The 27,543-nt window shown below is 49.2% G+C and overlaps 2 protein-coding genes across 2 annotated transcripts; one reads left to right on the forward strand and one right to left on the reverse strand.

Annotated features, from left to right (window-relative positions):
• Nucleotides 1-1,110: 1,110 nt before the first annotated feature.
• Nucleotides 1,111-6,349, reverse strand: fbl (fibrillarin). The gene is made up of 9 exons (XM_068747285.1): nucleotides 6,240-6,349; nucleotides 5,246-5,392; nucleotides 4,962-5,114; nucleotides 3,825-3,919; nucleotides 3,553-3,723; nucleotides 3,218-3,350; nucleotides 2,453-2,565; nucleotides 1,635-1,780; nucleotides 1,111-1,416 (listed from the first exon to the last, which is right to left on the reverse strand). Exons 1-9 carry the CDS (start codon nucleotides 6,247-6,249, stop codon nucleotides 1,392-1,394), a joined length of 993 nt encoding a protein of 330 aa, XP_068603386.1. The 5' UTR covers nucleotides 6,250-6,349; the 3' UTR covers nucleotides 1,111-1,391.
• A 539-nt stretch (nucleotides 6,350-6,888) lies between these two features.
• sacm1la (SAC1 like phosphatidylinositide phosphatase a) lies at nucleotides 6,889-27,296 on the forward strand. The gene is made up of 20 exons (XM_068746988.1): nucleotides 6,889-7,019; nucleotides 7,626-7,723; nucleotides 9,320-9,394; nucleotides 9,477-9,604; nucleotides 15,279-15,428; nucleotides 16,388-16,447; nucleotides 16,870-16,903; nucleotides 17,926-18,027; nucleotides 19,199-19,284; nucleotides 20,344-20,430; nucleotides 20,518-20,586; nucleotides 20,716-20,795; nucleotides 20,902-21,000; nucleotides 21,090-21,228; nucleotides 21,473-21,542; nucleotides 22,980-23,052; nucleotides 23,707-23,800; nucleotides 25,278-25,370; nucleotides 25,449-25,506; nucleotides 25,583-27,296. The coding sequence occupies exons 1-20, from the start codon at nucleotides 6,991-6,993 to the stop codon at nucleotides 25,717-25,719; spliced, it is 1,761 nt and encodes a 586-aa protein (XP_068603089.1). The 5' UTR covers nucleotides 6,889-6,990; the 3' UTR covers nucleotides 25,720-27,296.
• The last annotated feature ends 247 nt before the right edge of the window (nucleotides 27,297-27,543 follow it).

Here is a 27,543-nt window from a genome sequence, read left to right on the forward strand (position 1 = left end):
TGAACTCCGACACAAGCGCTACCACCATGAACATTCACCCAAACCAAAGACATCTGCGCCATTTCTATAAATACCCGGAACTCCCGAGCAGCCAGTCGGATCTGAAGCGTCTTCAGTCCAGTTGGCTTCGTTGGACGTTGGACACAGCTCTGTCCAGCTCCGTCCCGTCCTGGGTGACTCAAACTGGAGTTTGTAGGACGCCGTCTGGACATTTTCACAATCTCCTCGTTTGAAGGGGGTATTTGGAGCTTAGTCACCGTCCGTCCGGTGCCACGTTCACGGGGTCTCGGCAGAGAGCTTTTCTGGACACTCAAAGACGCTTTACATCGTCCATTATTCAGCCACTCCATACTTGGTGGTGGTGAAGCTACTGTTGTAGCCACAGCTGCCCCGGGGTAGACTGACAGACGAGAGGCTGCCAATTTGCACCAGCGGCCTTCCCGACCACCACCGACATTCACTCGTTCACCGCATTCACACAGGCAATGAGGGTGAAGCGTCTCGCCCACGGACACAAGCGCCGGGAGTCGAACCGCCAACCTCTCGATGAACAGACGACCCGCTCAGCCACCTGCACCACCGTCGCCCCGTAGTTGCACTGACTTTTTTTGGGGGGGTCATTCAAATGTCCAGTGAGCTTGATAGCTGCATGTGTTACTTGTGCTGTTACTACTATCAATATAAGTACTACAACAAATACTTGTTTTGAAAATTAATTTGTTTATACAGGTTGACACTGTAAAATCGGCAAATCAAACAATCCGGCATAATTATAATTTGCAGGAGGAATTTAGGTTTCCCGGTCGGATTATTGTAAATGTGCCGCAGCGACCCCATCCTGCTTTTGGGAAGCCGGGTCGTGTTAAAGTCCGGCACGGAACACGGGGGGGGGGTCCACGCTCCCAAGTGACCAGGAAGTGACATCATTAGTGAAGCTAAAGTTGCTTTCACACCTGTCCAAATTAAAGTCGACGCTCAAATTACAGAGGGACTCATTTTAGAGGACACTCCGCACCCATCCGAGACGCAGACCATCACCCACAAACCTCCGGAACGCCGGGACCGAGCTTCAGATCAAGGAATTATGAACCAAGAAATTCACATCATCAATGTTTGTCAAAAATTCCAGCAGTTTATTTACAGCATAAAAGTAAGTCCAGTTCTGCTGGGGGGGGGCTATACAAAGTCGTTCCCGTGGAATATCTAATCAAACACAAGAACCCAACGGTCTTGATTAGGTAAAAAAAAACAACACACGGTCGTGAGAAGTTGAGTATAATGACAATTCAACACAAACGTTGTATCGATAGTCTCGGTGACAGAAACTCTGAAAAGTACTGCAGATGGTGGAAGAAGACGAGGATCCGTTTCCATAAACTCTGGGCCACAGCTCATTTCTTCTGTTTGGGTAGCGGTCTGTGGGGGGGGGGCGACAGGAGTGCATGTTAACAACCCCCCTGCAGGAATGTACTCATCCACAGCTGTCACACATCGTCAATGCCGTTAGAGAGACCGTCCTAGTCGTGTGACTGTCCCAACGGTCTGGTGGGGGACACGGCAAGCTCTCGAGGTCGCCGCCATATATATATGACAAAGTACATAGAGACAGCACAGAGACTGAAGACAACGCGTACCTGTAGACGCCCACCACCACAGCGTGGTCCCTCTCGTAGGGCTCCAGCGTCAGCTGCTCTTGTGGCTTCATGTTCTCAGAGCTCATCTTCTTCACTTCTGAAGCAAACACTGCCTCTGGAGCTGCCGTCGAGTCTATACAGTTAGCCTGAATCAAAGACAAGGCGTCCGTCAATACAGCGGGGGACACTCCATCAGCAAGCACCGACGACTGGGACATCAGGAGCTCATGGGAAGGACATGAAATTACCCAGCAAGCACCAATGTCCAACATATGAATTCAGAATTTAGTTTAATGTAGTTTCAGAGCTGTTTGAGACAGAAATGAGGGACGCTGTCCCGTCCAAATGAAAACACTACCCATAATGCAGCATACCAGAAACTGGGTCTTTATTAGGGTGGAGGAAATTATGAAAATGTCAAAATCCCGATCATTTTTGTGATTTCAGGTTTCTACCAGAAAGCTAAAGATGAAGAGGAACCTGCCAGGAATAATGGCCCAACTTAGGATGTGCAATGCTGAAAGACTCCTACCAACACAAACTACAGGAGAGAAACAAAAGGTGTGTTCAAATATCGAACCAAGTTCATGTACTTTCTAGTTTTTCCATTCGTGCACGTTACGGCCCATGTCAAAAGGTGCAAATATTCTGAAAGTATTTCTTTGTCTCGAAATCATAGCATGTAAATAGGGGTGCAAAGAAATGTATAGCAGCCGTAAAAATTACGTGATGATTGTCGAGCGGTCCGCTGGTAAAGACAAGCTTAACTCCAACACACAGACTCTCGGGACTTCCGCACGTGAAGGCAGCAACGTTACCTTGATGGAGATCACAAAGTGTCCGCCGTTCTTCAGGAAGTTGTGCGCGTTCAAAGCAACAATCCTCGTCTGGTCAGGTTGGGCGACATCCGCAAAAATCACGTCCACCATGCCTGGAGAGGACATACCATCACCATGGTGACAGCATATATTCAGCCATTTATGGGTTCAGTCTTACTACGCAAGTCCAGATCAGGCATGGGCAACCTAAGGCCCGGGGGCCATACACGGCCCGTTGGCTTTTCTAATCCGGCCCGCCGAATTTGTCCAAATTCTCATTGAATTAAATGTCATTATAACAAAACCTCATTCATTTGAACTTTTCCCTGTAATGCTTCCCGTAAAAGGCCAAATCCTTTAATGCAATAGCTTTTACATGTCATTTATATTAGTTCACACAGAGTGGAGAGTGAATATGACCGAAACAAGGGCCTCACTCCTTCCTGTAATTTTGTGAGAAGTGTAAACGGGTTCATCGGGCGACATGACACCGATCTTCGTTCGTTTCGATCGCGCTAGCAATACATTAAACCGGAAAGGTACGCAAGTGGACCGAACCAAAACGGTTCAACACATTAGGTGAACCGTTACACCCCGAATATATATTTTGAAGGTAGGTTAAGGCAGTAGTAGACAATTTTAAGTCGTCTTAAAATTGTAATAAACATCCTAGTTCGCTAAAACTCACAGCTACAAGTAGCTTTCCGGCTAGCTAGCCTATGTGACGGATGGCTGTCGCCATGGCGGCGGCGCCGCTCCACTCACCGAGCAGCATGCGGTATTTGTGCGGGTGACGAGCGTCTTCGATGATCGGAATGATGTTGGTACGTTTCTTTGCCACATTGAGGAGGTCACGACCCGATCGATGGGAAAACTCCACAGCGTAGACCAGGCCGTCCTGAGACACATCAAACGCTCGCATGACTTCAAAGGGAACCCGACGGTTTCTACAAGTCGGCCTAGAAATACAGACAGACCTCTACGGACACAAATATAGAGACATGTCTCATGACGCAAGAACAAATCGGCGAATCGAAACAAAATACCACGCTCGATGCGCCCGGGTTTAATTTCTCGGCCACGCAGGGAGGCGCACTCACCGGTCCAACGATGTCAGAGACGTGGGACACCGTGGTGCCAGACGCCGCCCCCAGATACAGAACCCTCACCCCCGGCTTGATGTGAATCTGATCGATTCCCCCCAAGATGGCGGCGGCCAGCTTGGAGCGGAACGGGTTCCAGGCCCTGTACTCAATCTTTGTCTCTCCTTCCTAATGGAAGGGAGGAGGGGGGGGGGGGGGACAGAGACACCAGCTTCAGACGTCACGCAAACCGGACTCGTACTCGCCGCTTTGGCTGCCGACAGTCTCACCTCCACGTTGATCCTCTTCTCTCCGTACACCGACTCGCCGACGACCATGTTCTTCGTCACCAGGGCGTCTTCCTTCCCTCGAGAAATGAAGACCCCTAAGGCACAGAGGAAACGCTGTGTGAGTTGCTAACATGGAAAGTGCACGTGTGGCACAGAATCGGTCACACTGATGACATCACTGGTCCGGTGGCGGCAAAGGTTGAAAAAAAAAGTTGAAAACAGAAACGACCCGAGCCGTGTTAATTACCCTCACCGAAGTTTGTCTGTCTGTCCGAGCGCATAACTCAAAAACTAGTAACCCAATCGACTTGAAATTTTTACACAAGCAAGGTTCCGTCCGTGGCTCGGTCCTCCCCGAGAATGGCGTTGATCCAGATCTGGGTCCAGATTCTAGAATTATTTTTACATCTGGAATTGTGCCTGTGCTGTAAACTGCCACTTTAAGAGGGAGGGACACGAATGGCATGATGGGAAAAAGAGTCCAGAAGGAGTCTTGTAGTACGTTCCGGAGCAGCAAGCTAGAGCAGGTTTGGCCCCTCTGATCCGGAAGCCCTGTTTACTGTCTCACAAGATCCAATAGTCTTTTGGAGGCGGGGTCTGCAGTCTCTGATTGTTGTTTTCTAGTTTCTATTGAAATCGTCACAAAGATGCTGCGTTTAGTCTTTTTGCACCACAAGAAAGGAAACTTATAAAGAACTCAGGACGCCTCGTTGGTGGTTCAGGTCGGTTTGTTCGTTCGTCATCCGTCATTTGTAAAGGCCAGTTACGGCTGTGTACTTTATTTTAGGCTCAAAGCAGGTCTGCAGCATCACCTGTTGCACACGTTTAGTTTGTTTTCACTAAAGCAAAGATCGGAACACTGCTGCTAGTTATTCTTAATAAATCGGTATCGGGCCCGAGTGTTTTGACCAAGCGTCAGAAAGCAAGGCACTTTTCCGGGATCGCTCGTGGCGTCTGAACCGACAGGTCTCGGTTCGTCACCTTTGATCCTGAACATTCCCTTTGATGATTGCAGAGGACAATCCTACGATAACGGCGCCAACATGAAGGGGAGGAGCTAAGGGGCTCGAGCCAGAACCGTCATGGCTTCATGTTCCACGTGTTGTGTTACTATAGCAACACAGTCACAAGGATCACCTTCATGTCTGTGCGGCTCAACCAGGACCTTCACCCCGCCGCCGAAGCCTCCTCTGCCGCCCCGCCCGCCGCCGCGGCCTCCTCGTCCCCTCGGGGTGCCTCTGCCACCACCCCGCCCACGAAATCCTCCGCCCTCGGGGGACCTGAATCCACCTGGAAAAAACACATTTAGCCCAGGTCAGGGGTCACGGTCATCCAACCCGCCGCCGTCACGGCGGTTGTGTCTCGGACCGGAGCAGCGTCCCAAAGACAACGACACCGTAAACGGCATCACTCAGTCTCACCTCGTCCTCCGAATCCTCCACGTCCGCCCCCAAATCCGCTGCCACCTCGTCCTCCTCCGAATCCCCCACGCCCTCCTCCGAATCCTCCGCCGCCCCGTCCATCACCGAATCCCCCCCGACCTCCGCTGTCCCTGCGAGGAGTGAACCCTGAAAAACACAAAAGCATTCCGTGTTCGTCGGCGTCTTGATTCTCAAGAGACCAAACGCGACACCGAAATACTGAAACCGGCGGCGCCCGAACCGGGTCGACCGGCGCCGACTTCCTTCGGCGTTTGGCGTGAGGCGACCCTCCAGCAGCACCGCCACCATGCGCTCTGACGTCTCTGTTCGGTGGAATAACGTGTCTAATCGTCGTTTTAACGTTTTTAAAGGGGCTTCGGAGTCGAGGCAGCCGGATGACGCGCGGCCACGTGCTGGAACAAATACATCCCATAATGAGCACTGCCTCCTGCCCGATCCCACCGGGGCCGTAGCGTTACAGCCGCATGCTAATGCTAGCTAGCTGCCGTCCTGCCATGTATCCACGTTGAGATCTCTGTAGCCCGCAGAACACGCACAAGAACGCACGGCCACGCGCGCTTTGGGCTCGGGCTCCGCGTCACGTGGCCGCCTTTCAGTGATCGATAAAGTCAGCGGCTGAATCCGGATCTGCGTCGTTGGCGCGTCCGGATCGCATCGCCTTAGAAGTTTCCCTCCATTACAGAAACTTTAGTTTTGTGTTCACAAGTACTCCAGTACTACGCACTCGTTTACTCACTTGTGTATTCACTCGCGTACTCACGAACGATCCTCATCCAGCCGAACGGAAGCTCAACACGCGTTTGGATCACGGCTAGTAGCTAGCCAGGTACGCTAGCGCTAACTGGCTACGTATCTTGCGGTATTCCGCGGGACGCGCCGTTGTGCGCAGCGCTGTAGCCGGATCAAACGACATGCAGGTAATATAATGCTGCTCTAAGCACCGTCACAACGCGCGCACGCGCCTGTAGCTTACCTGGTCTCATGTTGTCTAACGCGTGAACGCAAAGGTGCGAACGGGATTCAGTGCGAGCCGCAGAACGAACGCAGACGCGACACGTGCGATAAATGTGTGGCTTCCGCTTCCGGTTCCGGTTCTTCTTCTTCTTCTTCTTCTTCTTCTTCTTTAGATTGTGGGTCGCCACCAGCTGGGCGGTGCGCTACCGCCGCCACTGTCGCGAGATTTCAAGAAGTCTCTGCAGCCTCATCACGGAACACACAGTTGTTCAAATCGAATTGAAATCGATGATGTAATAATGCAGAAGATGTGTACCGGTATACATTTATTAGAGTTTTCAAATAAATGTTCTTCACTTTGGGGTTCACAGGTAACTTAAGGTATGCATTTTGAAATGAGCTTTCCCAAAGTGATCATGTATTTGTATTTGTTGTGGATGGAGGTGATTCGTGAACATCGCAGTGATTACTTCATTTGGAAGCCTCTTTGAGACAAAGTACAAAGTACTTATATCGACATAAATAAACCTGCAGTTCCGAAGAGGAGTCTCATGAGGGGGAACAGCTGGACCTGTGCGCGGAATGAGGTGCCTGAGCCACACCGGGTCAGTAGGGGGCAGTAATTCCCCTTCCCGCAGGTGGCCAGCCGGCGTCAAACACCAGAGGAAGAAGAAGGAGAAGACGAAGAAGAAGAGGAATAAGAATCTGCGCTTCCTTATCAAGTAGCAAATGCGTTTTTGCCACGTCACTGAGGTCAAACGACAGGAAAGATGGCGAGCACCCCTGACAGCTTTAACCTGTAAGCGACAGAAATAAACATCGTCGGTTTGGGTTACTGTCCCGGGGGGGACGGGGGACAGGGGACAGGGGACGGAATCCAGCCGAGCCAGCGTCGTGTGTCCGAGAATGGACGTCCGTCATCGCGAAACGGAGTTCGGTCTGATTCGCGGACAGGCTACATGAGCTAAAAGCAACCTGCTGCTACAATGCTACATAAGCTAAAGGCTACCTGCTGCTACAATGCTACATGAGCTAAAAGCAACCTGCTGCTACAATGCTACATAAGCTAAAGGCTACCTGCTGCTACAATGCTACATGAGCTAAAAGCAACCTGCTGCTACAATGCTACATGGGCTAAAGGCTACCTTCTGCTACAATGCTACATGAGCTAAAGGCTAGCTGCTGCTACATGAGCTAAAAGCTACCTGCTGCTACATGAGCTAAAAACAACCTGCTGCTACGTGAGCTAAAAGCTACCTGCTGCTACAATGCTACATGAGCTAAAGGCTACCTGCTGCTACAATGCTACATGAGCTAAAAGCTACCTGCTGCTACAATGCTGCATGAGCTAAAAGGCGTCTTTGTGGGGTTTAACGTGCTCCTCTTCCTCCTCTTCCTCCTCCAGACACACCACACCGGAGAAGTTCTACATCGAGGCTTGTGGCGGTGGGTTCGATGAGATCCTCGTCATTGACAGGCTGTCCACCGAGATGACTCTGACGGGTAAGAACCGGCGAGGAACCAGGAAGTTCTGGGAGAGGCCGCTCTCATCACTATGTTGTTATGAAACGTTCCTAAAATCCAAGGGAACGCTCCTGAGACCCGAGGGAACGCTCCTAAAGCCCGAGGGAATGTTCCTAAAACCCGAGGGAACGCTCCTAAAATCCGAGGGAACGCTCCTAAAATCCGAGGGAACGCTCCTAAAATCCGAGGGAACGTTCCTAAAATCCGAGGGAACGCTCCTAAAATCCAAGGGAACGCTCCTGAGACCCGAGGGAACGCTCCTAAAGCCCGAGGGAATGTTCCTAAAACCCGAGGGAACGCTCCTAAAATCCGAGGGAACGCTCCTAAAATCCGAGGGAACGCTCCTAAAATCCGAGGGAACGTTCCTAAAATCCGAGGGAACGCTCCTAAAATCCGAGGGAACGCTCCTAAAATCCGAGGGAACGCTCCTAAAGCCCGAGGGAACGCTTCTAAACCCAGAGGGAACGTTCCTAAAATCCGAGGGAACGCTCCTAAAATCCGAGGGAACGCTCCTAAAATCCGAGGGAACGCTCCTAAAATCCAAGGGAACGTTCCTAAAATCCGAGGGAACGCTCCTAAAGCCCGAGGGAATGTTCATAAAACCCGAGGGAACGCTCCTAAAATCCGAGGGAACGCTCCTAAAATCCGAGGGAACGTTCCTAAAATCCGAGGGAACGCTCCTAAAATCCAAGGGAACGTTCCTAAAATCCGAGGGAACGCTCCTAAAGCCCGAGGGAACGCTTCTAAACCCAGAGGGAACGTTCCTAAAATCCGAGGGAACGCTCCTAAAATCCGAGGGAACGCTCCTAAAATCCGAGGGAACGTTCCTAAAACCAGAGGGAACGCTCCTAAAATCCGAGGGAACGTTCCTAAACCCAGAGGGAACGTTCCTAAAACCCGAGGGAACGCTCCTAAAATCCGAGGGAACGTTCCTAAAACCCGAGGGAACGTTCCTAAAACCCGAGGGAACGCTCCTAAAATCCGAGGGAACGCTCCTAAAATCCGAGGGAACGCTCCTAAAATCCGAGGGAACGCTCCTAAAATCCGAGGGAACGTTCCGAAAGCCCGAGGGAACGAGCGAGTTCCCAAATCCCGCCGTGACAGCAAGCGTTAAACTTCACGGTATTTCTACAGTCGGGTCTATTTACGGAATAACTGCAGAGATGAAATGAAAACATGTCAAACAATAGATGTTAAAGTAACATGGAATGGTTTAAGAGTACATTGAGTATTATAGTGATTTGTGTTGTGTAAAATATCCTTTACTGTTAGGATATATCTATATAAATACTTCAGTGAAAGCCTTCGTTGTTGTATTTCTGTTTTCTTTTTCGTGTAAAAAGGGTTATGACGTTAAAAAAATACAAACATTTGACACAAATGAAGTTCTTTAAACGAGCGGCTTATCGGGACAGCAGACACAAGGACACGCTCGTACGAAGACGTGTCTCCAGCCAGGAAACGGAAAGGAAGTCCTTCTCGTATCAGGAACTCGAGTCTTTTGATTTGTGCCGTCATCCTGAGGACGCATCGAGTGTTGCAGCAGAGTCATTGTGTGTCTGCTGTGTCCCCCAGGGAGGAGGGACATCCCTGTCTATGCTGAGACGAGGCCCATATGTGGACTCATGGGGAACATTCGTTTGGTGGCGGGTGAGTTCGCTCCGCTCCAGCCGGCCTGTGGACGGCGGGAAGCCCGGGGGGGTCTCAACGTCGTGTTCTTCTGCACCTCCAGGAATGTACCTGGTCGTTATCACAAAGACCACCAAGGTGGGAGACCTGCTGGGCCACGCGGTGTGGAAAGCTCACGACTTCGACATCATCTCTTATAAAAAGACCGTCCTACACCTGACAGACTCCCAGGTAGGGTCCTCTGAAGTCCCTCGCAGGTTGTCTCATGTCCCAAAGTGGTCCATCGTCCAGCAAAGGGCTCGACGAGTTTATTTCATGAGATCATCAGAAATGGGGAAACGCTGATCTCTTGCTATTTGAGTGATTCCTTTAACTCATTCAATCCCCAAACGCATATATACAGTATTTATATATATATATGTATATATATAAATCCATACCTTTGCTACCATGACGTGTGTGTGTGTATATATGTGTATATACAGTAGTCCCTCTTTTTCCGCGGGGGTTACGTTCCAAAAACAACCCGCAATAAGTGAAATCCGCAATGTAGTAATCTTTATTTTTTTACAATTATTATACATGTACATAAATGTTTTAGGGCTGTAAAACCCCTCACCACACACTTTATACACGTTTAACAGTCAGGCATTAATCTAAATAGATTGTTTCAGTATTATAGAATGAAACCAAAGATCAGAACCTTTTCAGAACTAAACATTTGTTTGATGAATATAAATATATAGTACGTACAGTAAACGTTTTCCTGTTAATAATGTTAAGGCGTGCAGGTCGAGGAAAGAGCCGCTTGGAGTGCAGAAGAACAAATATTCTACTCGTGCTGTCTTTAGCCTCTCATGCTGCTTTATTGGATAGCTTAGCACAGCGGAACGGCAGCGGCAACATATATCAATAGGAAGAAACGAAGCCCAAAAGGGACGTGACGTTTATGCTCCTACAAAATAAAAGCCTCTTTTTACACAGAGAATAAGAGCGCTATAAAACAAACTCTTAACAAATAAACATGATAGCTTTTAGAAATAACAAATTTAATTTTAATGATCAACCTACGAGGTTGAACACATGAGAAGTTATTAATAGCAACTCGCACGTATTTCACAGTTCCTCCGACCGCGCCCCTTCGTCTTGCGCCGTTTCAAGGCGCGTTCAAGTGCAAAAAATAAAATCTGAAATTGCGATAAAAAAACTCTGCGAAGCAGCGAAGTCACGGAAGATGAACCGCATTATATCGAGGGACTACTGTATATAAATCCATACCTTTGCTACCGTGACGTGTGTATATATATGTATATATATATATACTAGGGATGGAAAAAACAAACCATTTGTAGCGATGCACGGTTTTGCACATGCGAGTGCATCGGAGTGACGGATCGATTCATTTTAAGGGATAAACTTTAGAGTACATCGGATTTCAGATTATTGTATCGGTTAAACGCGATTTACGACTTTAATAAAAGTTTACTTTTAGACGTCATTCCTCTGATGGAATGTTTGTGAATCTTAATAAATATGTTTTCAGTTTATGGTGAATAAACTACGGTATTTGGGCATTAAGAGAATAAAAAAGCTGGTGACGCTACAGCCTGATGGTGAACAGTTTTCTATTTGACCATATCTGAAGATATTGTTTACAGTTTTTGTCACTTTGTTTACAGTTCTGAAAAATACGGCAATTTTTGACGTGCCTGGAATTTAATACCTTAAATAAATTAAAGTTACTGAATTGCTTTATTCATTTCTATAAAATAACTACATTGCTTGCTTTTATTAATATAGTTAAAACTAAGATGGGAATGAGTGTAGGGTACACAAACCTAAAAACCCTAAAATACTGAAACCGAATCCAGATGCATCGTGGGAAGCGAGTGAATCGAATCGGAGGTTTGAACAGATGTATCTTGAAGGACTCGTATCGTGACGGAGACCAGAGACTCCCGTCCCTCGAGGGGGGGCGCAGGTGGACAGGGAATATCAGACCGCTCCCATTCTGTACTGGGGTCCAAAACAACAACCGTACAATATACAGAATATAGTCAATCAATCAATACATTGTTGGTACAATTATACACGTTTCATTCGCCTCAAGTGAATTTACTTTCAGACCATCTTGGTTGATAAAAATAGCTTCAGTATTGATTTAAATATTTGTATTGTTTCTTCCCTGATAATTATTAGCATTAGCATTAGCATGTTCCATACGTTGCTCTATTTGTGAGGGTTTTCTTAATACTTACTTTTGGTCAAATACATTTTCTCGCTGTAGCGTCTCTTGTGTGATAATTGTGTTTATCAATACAAAGAGAAGAATTTGATGAAGGACTTCTGGCCGCTTCGATTTATAGGGAAGGTCAATGTCTCGTAAATAATCTGTCTTTAAGAACCACTTTAATTTACAGAATGACACCGGAGCTTGTTCTACAATCCCAGCAGCAACCGTCACCACGCTGTGTGGTCTGGTTGTGTGGCCGTCGTCGTCACCACGCTGTGTGGTCTGGTTGTGTGGCCGTCGTCGTCACCACGCTGTGTGGTCTGGTTGTGTTTTCGTCGTCGTCACCACGCTGTGTGGTCTGGTTGTGTGGCCGTCGTCGTCACCACGCTGTGTGGTCTGGCTGTGTGTTCGTCGTCGTCACCACGCTGTGTGGTCTGGTTGTGTGGCCGTCGTCGTCACCACGCTGTGTGGTCTGGTTGTGTGGCCGTCGTCGTCACCACGCTGTGTGGTCTGGTTGTGTGTTCGTCGTCGTCACCACGCTGTGTGGTCTGGTTGTGTGATCGTCGTCGTCACCACGCTGTGTGGTCTGGTTGTGTGTTTGTCGTCATCACCACGCTGTGTGGTCTGGTTGTGTGTTCGTCGTCGTCACCACGCTGTGTGGTCTGGTTGTGTGTTTGTCGTCGTCACCACGCTGTGTGGTCTGGTTGTGTGGCCGTCGTCGTCACCACGCTGTGTGGTCTGGTTGTGTGTTCGTCGTCGTCACCACGCTGTGTGGTCTGGTTGTGTGGCCGTCGTCGTCACCACGCTGTGTGGTCTGGTTGTGTGTTCGTCGTCGTCACCACGCTGTGTGGTCTGGTTGTGTGTTCGTCATCATCACCACGCTGTGTGGTCTGGTTGTGTGATCGTCGTCGTCACCACGCTGTGTGGTCTGGTTGTGTGTTCGTTGTCGTCACCATGCCGTGTGGTCTGGTTGTGTGTTCGTTGTCGTCACCATGCCGTGTGGTCTGGTTGTGTGTTCGTCGTCGTCACCACGCCGTGTGGTCTGGTTGTGTGGCCGTCGTCGTCACCACGCTGTGTGGTCTGGTTGTGTGGCCGTCGTCGTCACCACGCTGTGTGGTCTGGTTGTGTGGCCGTCGTCGTCACCACGCTGTGTGGTCTGGTTGTGTGTTCGTCGTCGTCACCACGCTGTGTGGTCTGGTTGTGTGGCCGTCGTCGTCACCACGCTGTGTGGTCTGGTTGTGTGTTCGTCGTCGTCACCACGCTGTGTGGTCTGGTTGTGTGGCCGTCGTCGTCACCACGCTGTGTGGTCTGGTTGTGTGGCCGTCGTCGTCACCACGCTGTGTGGTCTGGTTGTGTGTTTGTTGTCGTCACCACGCTGTGTGGTCTGGTTGTGTGGCCGTCGTCGTCACCACGCTGTGTGGTCTGGTTGTGTGTTCGTCGTCGTCACCACGCTGTGTGGTCTGGTTGTGTGGCCGTCGTCGTCACCACGCTGTGTGGTCTGGTTGTGTGTTCGTCGTCGTCACCACGCTGTGTGGTCTGGTTGTGTGGCCGTCGTCGTCACCACGCTGTGTGGTCTGGTTGTGTGTTCGTCGTCGTCACCACGCCGTGTGGTTTGGTTGTGTGTTCGTCGTCGTCACCACGCCGTGTGGTCTGGTTGTGTGGCCGTCGTCGTCACCACGCTGTGTGGTCTGGTTGTGTGTTCGTCGTCGTCACCACGCTGTGTGGTCTGGTTGTGTGGCCGTCGTCGTCACCACGCTGTGTGGTCTGGTTGTGTGTTCGTCGTCGTCACCACGCTGTGTGGTCTGGTTGTGTGGCCGTCGTCGTCACCACGCTGTGTGGTCTGGTTGTGTGGCCGTTGTCACCACGCTGTGTGGTCTGGTTGTGTGTTTGTTGTCGTCACCACGCTGTGTGGTCTGGTTGTGTGGCCGTCGTCGTCACCACGCTGTGTGGTCTGGTTGTGTGTTCGTCGTCGTCACCACGCTGTGTGGTCTGGTTGTGTGGCCGTCGTCGTCGCCACGCTGTGTGGTCTGGTTGTGTGTTCGTCGTCGTCACCACGCTGTGTGGTCTGGTTGTGTGGCCGTCGTCGTCACCACGCTGTGTGGTCTGATTGTGTGTTTGTCGTCATCACCACGCTGTGTGATCTGGTTGTGTGGCCGTCGTCGTCACCACGCTGTGTGGTCTGGTTGTGTGGCCGTCGTCGTCACCACGCTGTGTGGTCTGGTTGTGTGGCCGTCGTCGTCACCACGCTGTGGGGTCTGGTTCTGTTTTCGTCATCGTCACCACGCTGTGTGTTCTGGTTGTGTGTTCGTCGTCGTCACCACGCTGTGTGGTCTGGTTGTGTGGCCGTCGTCGTCACCACGCTGTGTGATCTGGTTGTGTGGCCGTCGTCGTCACCACGCTGTGTGGTCTGGTTGTGTGTTTGTCGTCGTCACCACGCTGTGTGGTCTGATTGTGTGTTTGTCGTCATCACCACGCTGTGTGATCTGGTTGTGTGGCCGTCGTCGTCACCACGCTGTGTGGTCTGGTTGTGTGGCCGTCGTCGTCACCACGCTGTGTGGTCTGGTTGTGTGGCCGTCGTCGTCACCACGCTGTGTGGTCTGGTTGTGTGGCCGTCGTCGTCACCACGCTGTGTGGTCTGGTTGTGTTTTCGTCGTCGTCACCACGCTGTGTGGTCTGGTTGTGTGGCCGTCGTCGTCACCACGCTGTGTGGTCTGGCTGTGTGTTCGTCGTCGTCACCACGCTGTGTGGTCTGGTTGTGTGGCCGTCGTCGTCACCACGCTGTGTGGTCTGGTTGTGTGGCCGTCGTCGTCACCACGCTGTGTGGTCTGGTTGTGTGTTCGTCATCGTCACCACGCTGTGTGGTCTGGTTGTGTGATCGTCGTCGTCACCACGCTGTGTGGTCTGGTTGTGTGTTCGTCGTCATCACCACGCTGTGTGGTCTGGTTGTGTGGCCGTCGTCGTCACCACGCTGTGTGGTCTGGTTGTGTGTTCGTCGTCGTCACCACGCTGTGTGGTCTGGTTGTGTGGCCGTCGTCGTCACCACGCTGTGTGGTCTGGTTGTGTGTTCGTCGTCGTCACCACGCTGTGTGGTCTGGTTGTGTGTTCGTCGTCGTCACCACGCTGTGTGGTCTGGTTGTGTGTTCGTCGTCACCACGCTGTGTGGTCTGGTTGTGTGGCCGTCGTCGTCACCACGCTCTGTGATGTCATTAACTGGTTATTATGGGTAGCGTAATTAGCCTTTAGCGCTACATGAGACAAGCTACTTTACAACAGAGATAAATGAGTGCACCGTGTGAACAACACACCTGATTCATTCACCTGGTTGGTTGGTGCTCCAGTCGGGGGCGGGGTGGAGCTGCTGTTCTCCTCGTGTTCACGTTACGAGATGGGGCGGGTGAGTTGCGGCGCAGGTCGTGTGTTTAATGTTTAAATAAAGTAAAATAAAAAGGTGAGCGGCGCTGCTGCTGGTCGTCGCTGAGCCTCGACCGACCCGGTACGACTTTCTTATTTACATTGATTTGCATGTTTGGCAAATGTTTATGGTGGACGCCATTCCTGACGCAACCCTCTGCCTTTATCCGGGCTTGGGACCCGCCCAAAGGAGGCACTGCTTGTGCTACGCTAGCTCCTGCTAACCATCTGATTGTGCCCTTAATCTGTCTCTCGTTTCAGATGCAAGACAACAAGACGTTCCTGTCCATGATCAACAGTGTGCTCCAGACGGACGGCTTCTACTTCGCTAGAGATTACGACCTGACCCACACTCTGCAGCGCTTGGCAAACACCAGTCCTGAGTTCCAGGAAATGAGCATCCTGGAGCGGGTAAGACGGGCCAGCGTGCTTATTGGTGGATGACTTCACATATTAGAAAAACGGGTACATATACAGTGTACACACAGAAACAAACAAAATGCATAAATCTTCTCTTGCTCCCTGCTGTCTTCGCATCGGGGGGCGCTCTTCCTGCGTTGATGCTTGCCAGCTAGCAGTCTCATTGTTAGCAGTAGCAGCTAGCTGTGTTGTATGTTCCTTGTTTTTGTTTTGAGCGACGAGTTAATGAAGCCGTCTCTGAACGGAGGAGGAGGGTTGAGAGATCGTCTATAAGCAACGTACAGCCGGTGCGTCTGTCCCCCAAACACAACGACCGACCGCGCCTGGGTGCAGCTCAACGCAGCGCCCACGAGGGCGGGGTCAACGCCCCCCCTTATGAACGACGATGGCTCCTGATGAGTTTTGTTGTCCTGACGGTTTTATCTTTCCTACGTCCCCGGACTCTCTAACTGTCATTTAGAGCTGAAGAAGGTTCAGATTCCTTTATTCATTCAGACGGTGCACGACAAGGAACGGCTAAATAAACACTATGAAAGATGTGGAATTGCAGAACAGGATGAAATGGATGACGACTTCATTCAGTCTCCAGAAAAGTGTTTTTTCATTTCTGTGAATTCTTGTCTATAGAATTGCTCTCTATAGGTTTAGGTTATAGCTAGTGTAAAAGCTGCTTCCTCCCTCCTCCCTCCACCAGGCCTTTGACATGTGTTGGAGATCCCCGATGCCCTCGCGTGATTGGGTTGTTGTCATATAATTTAAAGTTCAAGTGACTTCTTATGAATCTGTCCGAGTTGAACGGACAGAGATAAGGATGAATGTGGTTTTCTGTTCGTGTTCAGTAAAAGTGCATCTCGAGTGGGAACTGTTTGTTGTCGGTCTGTTGGTGGGAGGTTTTCTGATTGATGGGTTCTCTCCTGGATGTGATTCATGACTTGTGGTGCTCGTTGCAGGCAGATCAGCGGTTCGTCTGGAATGGCCACCTGTTAAGGGAATTCATTGCACAGCCAGAGGTGAGATCCATTTTATTTTTCCCTCTGAGAAATACTGAATTAGGAACTGTCCTCAAGTTCAGGTACTTTCACTACAATCACTGCATATTTGATTGTTACAGCTTCTATTTATCCGCTCTCAGAAAAAAAACTCTTTTCTTTTCAAATAGGTCGACTGTTTTATTTATTTTTGAAATGAGTTTTCAAAAATAATCTTTTTTTATGGCTTTTATTCATACTTCCATCATGCCATGGTGTTTACAGAGATGATTGTCAGACAGTTTGCAAATGTTCTGAGAATAGATATGCTGTTTAGAACGCGTTTAAGAAAAGGGTTTGAAATGATCTCATTGTGGAACATCAAAGTTACAAAGGAAGATTTAAGGTTTTCCTTTTGCGTTGATGGAAGTCGTGTAATTGTCTCACGCCGCTTTATCTTACAGTTGCACAAGTTTGTCTCTCCCGTTGTCCATGGCTGTATCCTTTCTTGTTTATGTCAGTTCATCACTCCTGTCACAAAACTTTAAATGGACATTATTTTCATGACTGATTGGGACGAGATTCATGTCAGATTTTTGTGATGCCATCCAAGTGAAACATTAAGTTAAACGTAGATACATTAAAAGTGTTGGTTAATTGGAGCCTTGATGGCTTTCAATGTGCTTCCTGTTCATACAACAGGGCTCTGATATAATAGTCCCCGTGTGGTTTCTGATTCTCCAGCCTAAGCTAACAAGCAAGCTACAACATGTAGCTAAGCTACACACAGGTAACCGGGCAGAGAGAACAAATAACATCAAACTGCTCACACTTACTGCCTCGTATCCACTTATGTCCCTTGAATTCACACTGACACTTGATATTTTATAAGAAATTAGACTGTTTTTCTGGCACTGAGTTGTTTTGTTTTTTCATGATGCACCATCAAAACAATCAAATTAAAAAAATCACAGCAAGATTGCTGTAGAGGGTTCCTCGCAGCCTGCAAATCATGAACTCCGGCTATTCTTTCATCTTCTTGAGCGCTCTGTCCGTTCCTGGGTCGTGCTGGAGCCTATCCCAGCAGCCAGCGGGCGAGAGGCGGGGTCCACCCTGGACAAGCCGCCAGTTCATCGCGGGGCCACACACACACACACACACATTCACACCGAGGGACGATTTAGCGTAACCAAATCACCTAATTAGCGTGTTCTTGTTGATGGGAGGAAGCCGGAGAACCCACACAGGCACTGGGAGAACCTGCCAACTCGTCACAGAAAGGCCGCAAGTCTGATTCCAACCTGTGACCTTGCTGTGAGGCAACAGCGCTGACCGCTGCACCAACGTGCTGCCCTCTGAGTAAAAAAGTGTAACTTTCAAATATTCTTTGAGATTAAATATCTCTGTTAAAAAGTCTCTCCCAAGAACCCGAATCGAGATCCGTGAAGAACTGTGATTGACGGACAGGTCTCGGGTATCGATGCTGGTACGGCTGGTTTCTTAACAAATCTGTTGACCAGTCATCATCATGAAGTCGAGCTGCGTCAACGGACGGGTGTTTGACTGGAGCATCGTTTCCAGGAGGAGCTGTTTCCGAGCTGGTGTTCGCTACTATGTACGAGGTAACGCGCCGCGCCACTCAATCCGTCATTCAATGCATTGCTGAGTACATAGTACTCAGAGTACTCAGAGTAAACTACCGTCCATCGCACTTGAGTGAGAGTCTTACCAATTGTTGATGGTTTTGAAAACATGAATGAGATAAAATAAACTTTATTGATCCCTCAGTGGAGAAAGTTCACCATCACAGCAACACAATAGACAATATAAAGGGACACGTATCCGTCCATCCATTTTCCACCGCTAATCCGGCTCCCGGGAGGGAGGGACGCCGAAATGGATGCCCCACCCACCTCAACTGACTCCTCGGTGTGAAGGAGGATTGACCAGTAAATGGAGAGCTTTGCCTTCGAGCTCAGCTCCTTCTTCACCACTAGAGGGAGTCGAGTTGGTCCGGTGTTCCACGACCGGGATGAAAAGCACATGGTTCCTCCTGCGTCCGAGGTTCGACTAGAGGTCTAATCCTCTCCCAACAACCAGGAAAAGACTCCCCGGGGGGCTGAGGATTGTGATCCTCCTGTAGTTGGAGCACACCAGGAAGGAAAGAGGAACCACTACCCCGGTCTGCCCGTCCAGAGGAATTGCCCCCAGCCGCCATGCGATGTTAGAGATGTTACAGACACAATGTTGCTCCTTGCCGTGACTGTGTCCGGCTTTACACCACTTTGTGTTCACGAACGAAGCCGCCTCCTTACCACTCTCAAGTTCAGCCAGGTCTCCGTGGGGTTGGTCAGGCCGCCCTGCTGCAGCTTTAACACCGCCTGCTCGGCCATCTTCTTCAGGAGAGACCTCGTGTGTCCTGTAACAGATGGAAGGCACGGATTGTACCGCCGTCGCCTTTCTCGCCGCTTGACCCGTTGTCTACGCCCGGTAGCTCCGGCCGAAGAGACTGACTCTGGTGGTGTTGGTGCTACAGCCGTAGTGACGGATGGTAGAGGGTTAACTCCGGATCTGCATCCCCCTCCTCCTCCGTAGTTCCACGGGGATCACCAGTCGATCCTCGGCTGCTCCCAAATGCAAACAACTTGAAAGAAAAACCTCACGTTTGTGGCTAATTAAAGGAAACATTCAGTGGTTCTCGAGGTTCCTTGCTCCAGTACATGCATGCAAGGCTCAGCCAATGAAACGTTCCGCTTGACGGCGTGCTTCATCTCCTCTGTGTTCTCTCTGCAGGCATCGATTCAGAGGGCCACGCTGCTAACTATGTGGAAACAGAGCAGATAGTGCAGCACAACAACGCCAAGGCTTCATTTGTTCAGGCAAGCCACGTAATCTGAGATCACGGTGGGGATTTGGGGGGAATCGTTTTTGCCCATGGTCAAATCATACCTCAATGCTTTGAGTTTCAAGTTCCAATGTAACTTTACAAAGTTGAGCCGTGTCTTGGTTAAGATGGGCCCAGAGCTCAGCTAGCCCAGCTCCATGCAGGTTTAAGTCACGTCTTCTTGCTGACTGCAGCCAGCTGGCGATGGCTTCCTTCTCCCACTAACTAAAATGTGTCCAGAGATTTCAGAGATCAGGGTTTATAGTTGACAAGCCGCCCTACTCGAAAACCCCAAAACCCATCCTGACGGTGCCCCCGTCTCCGCAGGCCCGCACATACTCGCACCAGAACACCACAGACCAGGAGGCCATACATCAAGCAAACCCATCGCCCCTCCAGACTCTGACTACAGTCATCTGGATTTAAAAGCAAAGCTTGAAGACCTGGTACCTCATTCCAGAGGCGGCTTCTCATCTACCTGGGTCCCAACAAAAGGCCCTCATCTGAGCTGCTTCACTTTGGTCAGACAGCAAGGCTCAGTTTGGATTAGGGCTGGGATTATGGTTACTGCAGAATACTCTGATATTTCCACACCAATAATTCAATTCGATCTGCTTTTCATTACTTGGCATTACGGCACCTCAAACGTTTAGGTCCGTGAAAAAGCAGCATTCATCAAGATGCATAAATATACATAAATATACATCCACACATACATTTTTAAATTGTTGGCTGCAGAGATAAACGCCTCAAACTGCTTGCAGGGCCACACTTCCAAAATTGTGGAATAGATAAATGGTTCTTCTTCTTTTTGTGATGAAGATATTTAAAAAATCAATTCTGTACACAAATTATTCAACTTGGATCACCGTGAAGAACACCTGTCGAATTTTAAAGCACGAGTAGGTCAAAGATGCAGGAAGAGAAGCCATGCTGGCCAAAAGCTGCTGAAGTTCATCTGCTGTGGGACGAGGGAAGACACGGTCGTGGTGCGTTTGGTCGTTATGGTAGCTTATAATGAGATGCCTGTGCGTCGTGCTGCTCTTCTGCGCAGACGAGAGGCTCTATCCCGTTCTACTGGTCCCAAAGGCCCAATCTGAAGTACAAGCCGAAACCACAGATCAGCAAATCCATTAATCAAGTAAGCTGTTAAAGAATACGACGGACATTCTGCATTTTAAGTCGTATTTATCTTGATTTATTGTCCTTTCTGTCTTCATCTGATCAGTTGGATGGATTTCAGAGACACTTTGACTCTCAGATTATTCTCTACGGGAGGCAAACTATTTTGAACCTGGTAAGACGAACATTTAAATGAGAAATTCTTCTACCTGTTGATTTTATCATCAGCAGAAATAAAAGTATCCATTCCAAATATGAAAGGTTATTTACGTTACACTGAATTCTTGACGCCCTTTTATCGCAGATCAATCAAAATGGTTCCGAAAAGCCACTGGAGCTCGCGTTTGACAAGATGGTGACGACCTTGGGAAATGGCATGATCAAGTAAGGCGAGGAGCATTCCTGGCTGACGGCTGGCTTCTTTCATGTTATGTTTTATGACTCGAGTAGCATTTCTGTCGTCGTGGTGAGTAACGTTTGCCATGTTTAGGTACATAGCCTTTGACTTCCATAAGGAGTGCAGCCGGATGAGGTGGCACCGCTTGCAGCTCCTAGTGAACATGGTCGCTGACATGCAGGAGGAATTTGGGTGAGTATTTTTATAGTGTATGATGCAGCAGCCTATGTTCGATATTGTTTCACGCTGCATCAGGACTAACGGTTTACGTTTGAATTCAGATATTTCCTTGTGGATGCAGACGGGAAGGTGATCTCGAATCAGGAGGGGACATTTCGGAGTAACTGCATGGACTGCTTGGACCGTACGAATGTCATTCAGAGCCTGCTGGCCCGGCGTTCACTTCAGTCTCAGCTACAGGTAGGACCCCCCCCCCCGAAATAATGCTGCCAATAGGAACCAGAGTACCCGAACCTCTCAGTCACACTGAGAAAAAGGAGTCTTCAACCACTCTAAGACACGTCTCTCTGATCACTTTTGATATGAATCAATACAACATAATCCAGAACTTTCCCCAGAAAGGTTGGGGCCACCGGTGCCAAGTATCCCCACCTGGTGACCTCTGAAGATTGATTTTAGACTTTCTGTGTCCTTGTGTCCACAGAGAATGGGGGTCCTTCACATGGGTCAACATATTGAGGAGCAGGAAGACTTTGAAAAGGTGTACAAGAACGGTGGGCTCCCCGTCACGCAGCAAAGTCCTGAACTGTTTCTTTTGAACAAGTCGCCATTGAAGTTATCCCACTGAAAAAGGGTTGGGGTTAGCGGTCGGTAATATTGATCTGTAATATTCATCATTCACCTCAACTGAGACCGAACGTGGAGAAAATACTAAAACATCCAGGAGATCACGCGATCTTTAAACTATTTATCTTCATAATGGTCCAGAAAATAAATATTTGGTTGGTTTATAGTATTGCATATACTATATATATATTAGTATATGCAATACTTTGTAATGTAACCGATTGGCAATGACAGAGGTCAAACGTTTCCTGTTGTTCTTGAGTTTGCACACTAGCTGGTCTTTTGACCCACGTGAACACGCCACCGTGCCGCCCTGTATCTGGTAGTTTGACCCACGCCACCGTGCCGCCCTGTATCTGGTAGTTTGACCCACGCCACCGTGCCGCCCTGTATCTGGTAGTGTGACCCACGCCACCATGCCGCCCTGTATCTGGTAGTTTGACCCACGTCGCCCTGTATCTGGTAGTTTGACCCACGCCGCCGTGCCGCCCTGTATCTGGTAGTTTGACCCACGCCACCGTCCCGCCCTGTATCTGGTAGTTTGACCCACGCCACCGTGCCGCCCTGTATCTGGTAGTTTGACCCACGCCACCGTCCCGCCCTGTATCTGGTAGTTTGACCCACGCCACCCTGCCGCCCTGTATCTGGTAGTTTGACCCGTACCGCCCTGTATCTGGTAGTTTGACCCACGCCACCGTCCCGCCCTGTATCTGGTAGTTTGACCCACGCCACCCTGCCGCCCTGTATCTGGTAGTTTGACCCGTACCGCCCTGTATCTGGTAGTTTGACCCACGCCACCGTGCCGCCCTGTATCTGGTAGTTTAACCCACGCCGCCCTGTATCTGGTCGTTTAACCCACGCCGCCCTGTATCTGGTAGTTTGACCCACGCCACCGTGCCGCCCTGTATTTCTTCTGTTTCCTTGTAATTGCTCCGACAGGTGAGCTCGTCTCACCAGCCACTTGCCGGTTGCAGCTTGGCTCAGGTCTACCGGTACAATGTTGTCCCTGGTGAACTCGGGCAGCTCCCTGGTCTCCCATGATGGAGATTGGAGTCTGTCTGTGTGAAGGTGTGGACGGTTGTCTTTTAGACGGGTAACAAGTTCAAACGGGTAGCGAGTGGAGGATAGAAGACCTAACGGTTCTGTGAAGGCCAGAATTCTTGCTTGTAGGTACAAAATGCTCGATATGCAAGAATTTACTAATCGATTGTTTAAAAAACCTACAATATGATGTCCTGGATATCTTTTGTTTCTCACAGCTGAAATGTACCGGTACCCATGATGAATATTAGAGACCTCTCTCGTCTTTTCTTGCCCCACCGTGTACGATATGATCCTCTATTATTCTGTGTTGCCTTCTGCAGCCTGGGCAGACAACGCTAACGCCTGCGCCAAGCAGTATGCTGGGACCGGTGCCTTGAAGACGGACTTCACCAGGTCGGTTTTCACGCAGCAAACAGGCTGGTTGGTCTGTTCCCGTAGCGCTTCCCGGTGATGTCCTGGCCTGTCTTTCCACCAACGGGGAAAACTAAATAAATAGATCGGAAACATGATTTCCTTTCTTTCTTCCTGAGAACTTGTCAAACCATTTGCTGACAACAAGGTTTCACTTAAGAGAAAGCAGCTTTGTTTTGTAGCTGTTATGCAGATAAATGATGTTTAATACAACCTTTGTCAATATAAAACATTTTCTTAGCATGGGTTTTCTGCCTTTTTTGCTTTCCCTATCCCCAAATGAAATAAAAGTACACCACGTCCATTTTGACGAGTTTTTCCCAGGACCCTGTATGATAAGAATATTGCTTTTAGATGTTAAATTAAAGTATCCAGAACTCATGACCAAACTAGACAGACATTGTGTTTTTGTTTTAATGGTTGAATTCTATTCAAAATAAATGATTATCTTTCTCTCTTGGAAAAACCTGTCCAAGGTTCCCAGGACTGCACTAAAAACCTCTTTCATGCCGTATAGAAGTGAAAATTGTGATAATAGAGGGGTCAGGGTCAGGTCAGAGTTCGCCAGAATAGTTCAGATTCCTTATCTTGAGACTTGATTTTCCTCTGTCATTCCAAGTATTGTTGCCATTTCAGGACAGGGAAACGGACTCAGATGGGGCTCCTGATGGATGGTTGGAATTCCATGATCCGATATTACAAAAACAACTTCTCTGATGGTTTCAGACAGGTGAGTCTGCTCTGCAATCTGTTTGAATGGCACATGTCCGTTTATATGCTGTAAACACATCTATGTCATCTATCTAGCTCTGCTCCTATCTTTTGAAGAAGTAACAAAAGGTAAAAAACATACAAAGCTAAATGAAAAGTACAATTAACCGGCTCAATGTCAATGAATGAATTATATTTATGTGAGGTAATGTTAATTCTTGAAGCCTGAATCTGAAGCAATGGGACTTCTGTTTTATATTATTCATCCATATATTAACATTCTTTGTCCTATACGTCAGCGGTCCCAACCTTTTTCCTGCCACGGCCCGGTGGTTGGGGACCGCTGCTATACGTTCTACATTTTATTTTCATACATTTGCACAGTAAATGGGCAGTGCTTTGTGATCTGGAGTGCTTTTTGGTTGGTTATTTGTACATGAAATCTCCATCCGGAGCTTGTGTGGGGGGGGGATAGTACAGACTCGATATTGTCGGGTTCACTCCGTGCTCAGCTTGGGCTCTGGAACTCAACCCCATGAGAGGAGCTCGACTCCCCCCTTCTCTGGTGTTGCCCACGGTGAAAGGCGGTGGGCTTGCTTAAAGGTTGAGTTCAACTTTATTGTCATTACAAATGTACAAGTACGAGGTAATGAAATGCAGTATAGCCCCACGGCTTAGCCCCATGTGTCGGAGTTTACCCCAAAGGAGGAGAGGGTCGCATCCCTGCACCTTCGGGGGCGTCTCGAGACGTCTCTCTGTCGTCTTGGCCTGTGTTCTGAGTCGGGACTCGGGGGAGTTTAGTGTAGAGGTGGGATGCACCAGGGATCAGCTCTGAGCCCCTTTTTGTTTGCCATGAGGTGAGATGGGAAGCTCCTTGGAATGTGATGTTTGCAGATGACGTTATGATCTGAGGAATGAAGGTGAGCAGGAGTAAAACAGAGTACAGAGTAAAATGTGAGTAAATGAGAAGGCCCCGGGGGGGGGGGACAGTGAAGCTACAAGAATAGACATAAAGAAGGTCGAGGACTTCAGGTACCTCGGGTCAACAGAGCAGAGTGTCTCTGAGGAAAAGACAGGAGGCGGAGCTAGAAGTGGAGGAGATGAAGATGCTGAGGTTCTCCTTGGGAGTGACCAGGTTGGACAGGATTAGAAATGAGACAATAAGAGGGACAGTGAAGGTTAGACGTTTTGGAGACAAGGTCAGAGAGACCAGACTTTGATGGTTTGGACATGTCCAGAGGAGAGACAGGGACTATATCGGTAGAAGGATGCTGAGGATGGAACTGCCAGGGAACAGGACTAGAGGACGACCCAGGAGAAGAGACATGGACGTAGTGAGGGAGGACATGAGAGCGAATGCTAGGACTGTCAGGGCGAGTCTTTCGGAGGTCCCAACATACCAACTTTGCATTTCATCTTCTTTTAGTGAAGCGATGAATGAAACGTTTTACTCTCCGGTTCTGCGGATTCATTTCTCGTTCCGTGTTTCGATGCAGGACTCCATCGATTTGTTTCTGGGGAACTTTGCTGTCGATGAGACCGATTGGACGACGCCATTACATGACACCAAGGACTGGAAGTTTCAGACGGTAATAAGGGCTCAGGAATATCCATGGAAGACGAGTTCTCCCATCGTGTCCTTCGTCTCATTTGTCTTCTCGTCCTAGTTGCCGGTCATCATGGTGGTGGCGTTCTCCATGTGCATCATCTGCCTGCTGATGGCTGGTAAGAGGAGCAGTACTAAAACTCTGTCGTGTACTTGAGTCCCCCTCTGACTTTGTGAGCTCTTCCGTCCCACCAGGTGACACGTGGACTGAGACGTTGATCTATGTCCTGTTCTGGGGGTCCGCCAGCGTGGTAACTGGGGGCCTCATCCTCTTCAACGGACTGGATTTCGTAGACGCTCCCAAACTTGTCCAGAAAGAGAAGCTGGACTGAACGTGTGCGTGTGGAAAGCAGCTTGTCCCTGAAGAACCGGGTGCTCCGTCATCCTGGAGCCTTTACTGACTGGGGGGGGGGGGCAGAGACCCAGATTGAGAGTACGCGGGCTGCTGCTGTCCACACCAGTGAACAGAAACGTTCTTTTTACTGGACGGCGTCCTTGATTTTAGATTTGAGACGTCTGAGACATTCCTGTTTGTCTTCTTGCATTCCCGTAATACTCCGGTTCCTTCTGTTTTATATCAAATCAATGCAAATATTCAACACAGAGAAGCTGCTGACATCCTTTTTGCATGACCCCCCCGGCAGCAGCAGATGCCCCCCCCCCCCCCCCCAGCTATTACTGACGGACGCACCGACCTGATGCGTCTCGTCTCGTGGTAACGGGACGCTCTTAGATAAGTTTTTATCACTTCATACAGACATGAAATAAATACACCAGATAAGTACTCTACTGTATTTAATATACGAACATCAGCCACTAGAGGCTGAGTACAATCCGTCCCGGGACGGTCCGGTCGTCGGTCCTCCTGCCGGGTCGCGGAAGCAGCAGCGAGAGAGCAGGGATGCCGACGCGTCCCTCTTCCCAGACGCGTCCCTCTTCCCAGACATGTCCCTCTTCCCAGACGCGTCCTCCAGCTCTTTCAGGGGGATCTTGAGGTGTCCTCAGGCCAACCAAGAGACATGTTCTCTTCAACGTGTCCTGGGTCTTCCCCGAGGTCTCCTCCCGGGGGGGGGGGGAGCCTCCCCCAGGATCTGGGACAGGCCGTGCTGACGGAGGACGCCACCAGACATCCCCTCCAGACCATCATGACAAATTTGGATCCTGTCGAGTGTCCGACCCGTTACCATGCCAACGGGTCCAATCATTACCAGGTGGTGATTGATTGACAGCGCCCCCCCCCCCCCGGCGTTGGTCCTGCCGCTGATCCTGCTTATGGACATCCCTGTGTTCGTTATGGACCAATAACAGAAGTCTTGCGTTCAGCTCGGGGAGACGATCAATTCGAGTCTTTACATGATGTAGCTACTTGCATGGCGCGCTAACGTTAGCGAACTCTTCAGCACTACGATGGAAGATGATTTGGATGAAATCAATACTTATTTTTTACCAGTCGATCGCCTTTAACGTGACTTTAAATGTCGTTTTCTTGGAAGTTATCCAGCACAAAATGGATTCATCAAATAACGCAGAAAGTCATTTGTGTTGAGAAATGTGCGTTTGTGTGACCACGCCCCCTGGAATCAAACTCATTATTACATTCTATTATTTCAATGCTCAGTATTTGTTGGTTGCAGGTTGTATACAGACAATTTGAATGTGCATTAGCAAGAAGATTATTGATTGTGGAGATCAACTTCTCCGAGGACCGCAGGATCCTCGACTCAAACGTTCTGATTCGGGTTTGTGTTCTTGCTGTTTCTAGAATCAAATATCGTTGCTACGTTTTGCTGTGTTTGCTTTGAGCTTAAATTAAAGCTTTACCAGCTTTAAAGCTCTGGCTTTTATATCTGTGTGATTTCCTGATCAACTCTCTAATTTACTGTTTGCTTAATTTCACTTGGGAGAGACTGTGGGAAATAACATTCCCGACGCTCATCCGGATCCGTCCGGAACGTTTCGAGTTATCTTGCTGACAGTCGGACGGACAGACAGACAAACGCCGGCGATTACGTAACCTCCGCCTCGCCGGTAATAATTCTACAAGAAGTCAGTCACAAGCAGTACAGGAAGGAAAACGTAGTAATACATTTTCAAACGGTGGCGTGAGTACCTCAAGTAGTTGCTGTTAAATACACAGAATGTATTCCTGTCTCTCC

This window comes from Brachionichthys hirsutus, chromosome 13 (assembly GCF_040956055.1).
Source record: "Brachionichthys hirsutus isolate HB-005 chromosome 13, CSIRO-AGI_Bhir_v1, whole genome shotgun sequence".
In the NCBI taxonomy this organism is placed as follows: domain Eukaryota; kingdom Metazoa; phylum Chordata; class Actinopteri; order Lophiiformes; family Brachionichthyidae; genus Brachionichthys; species Brachionichthys hirsutus.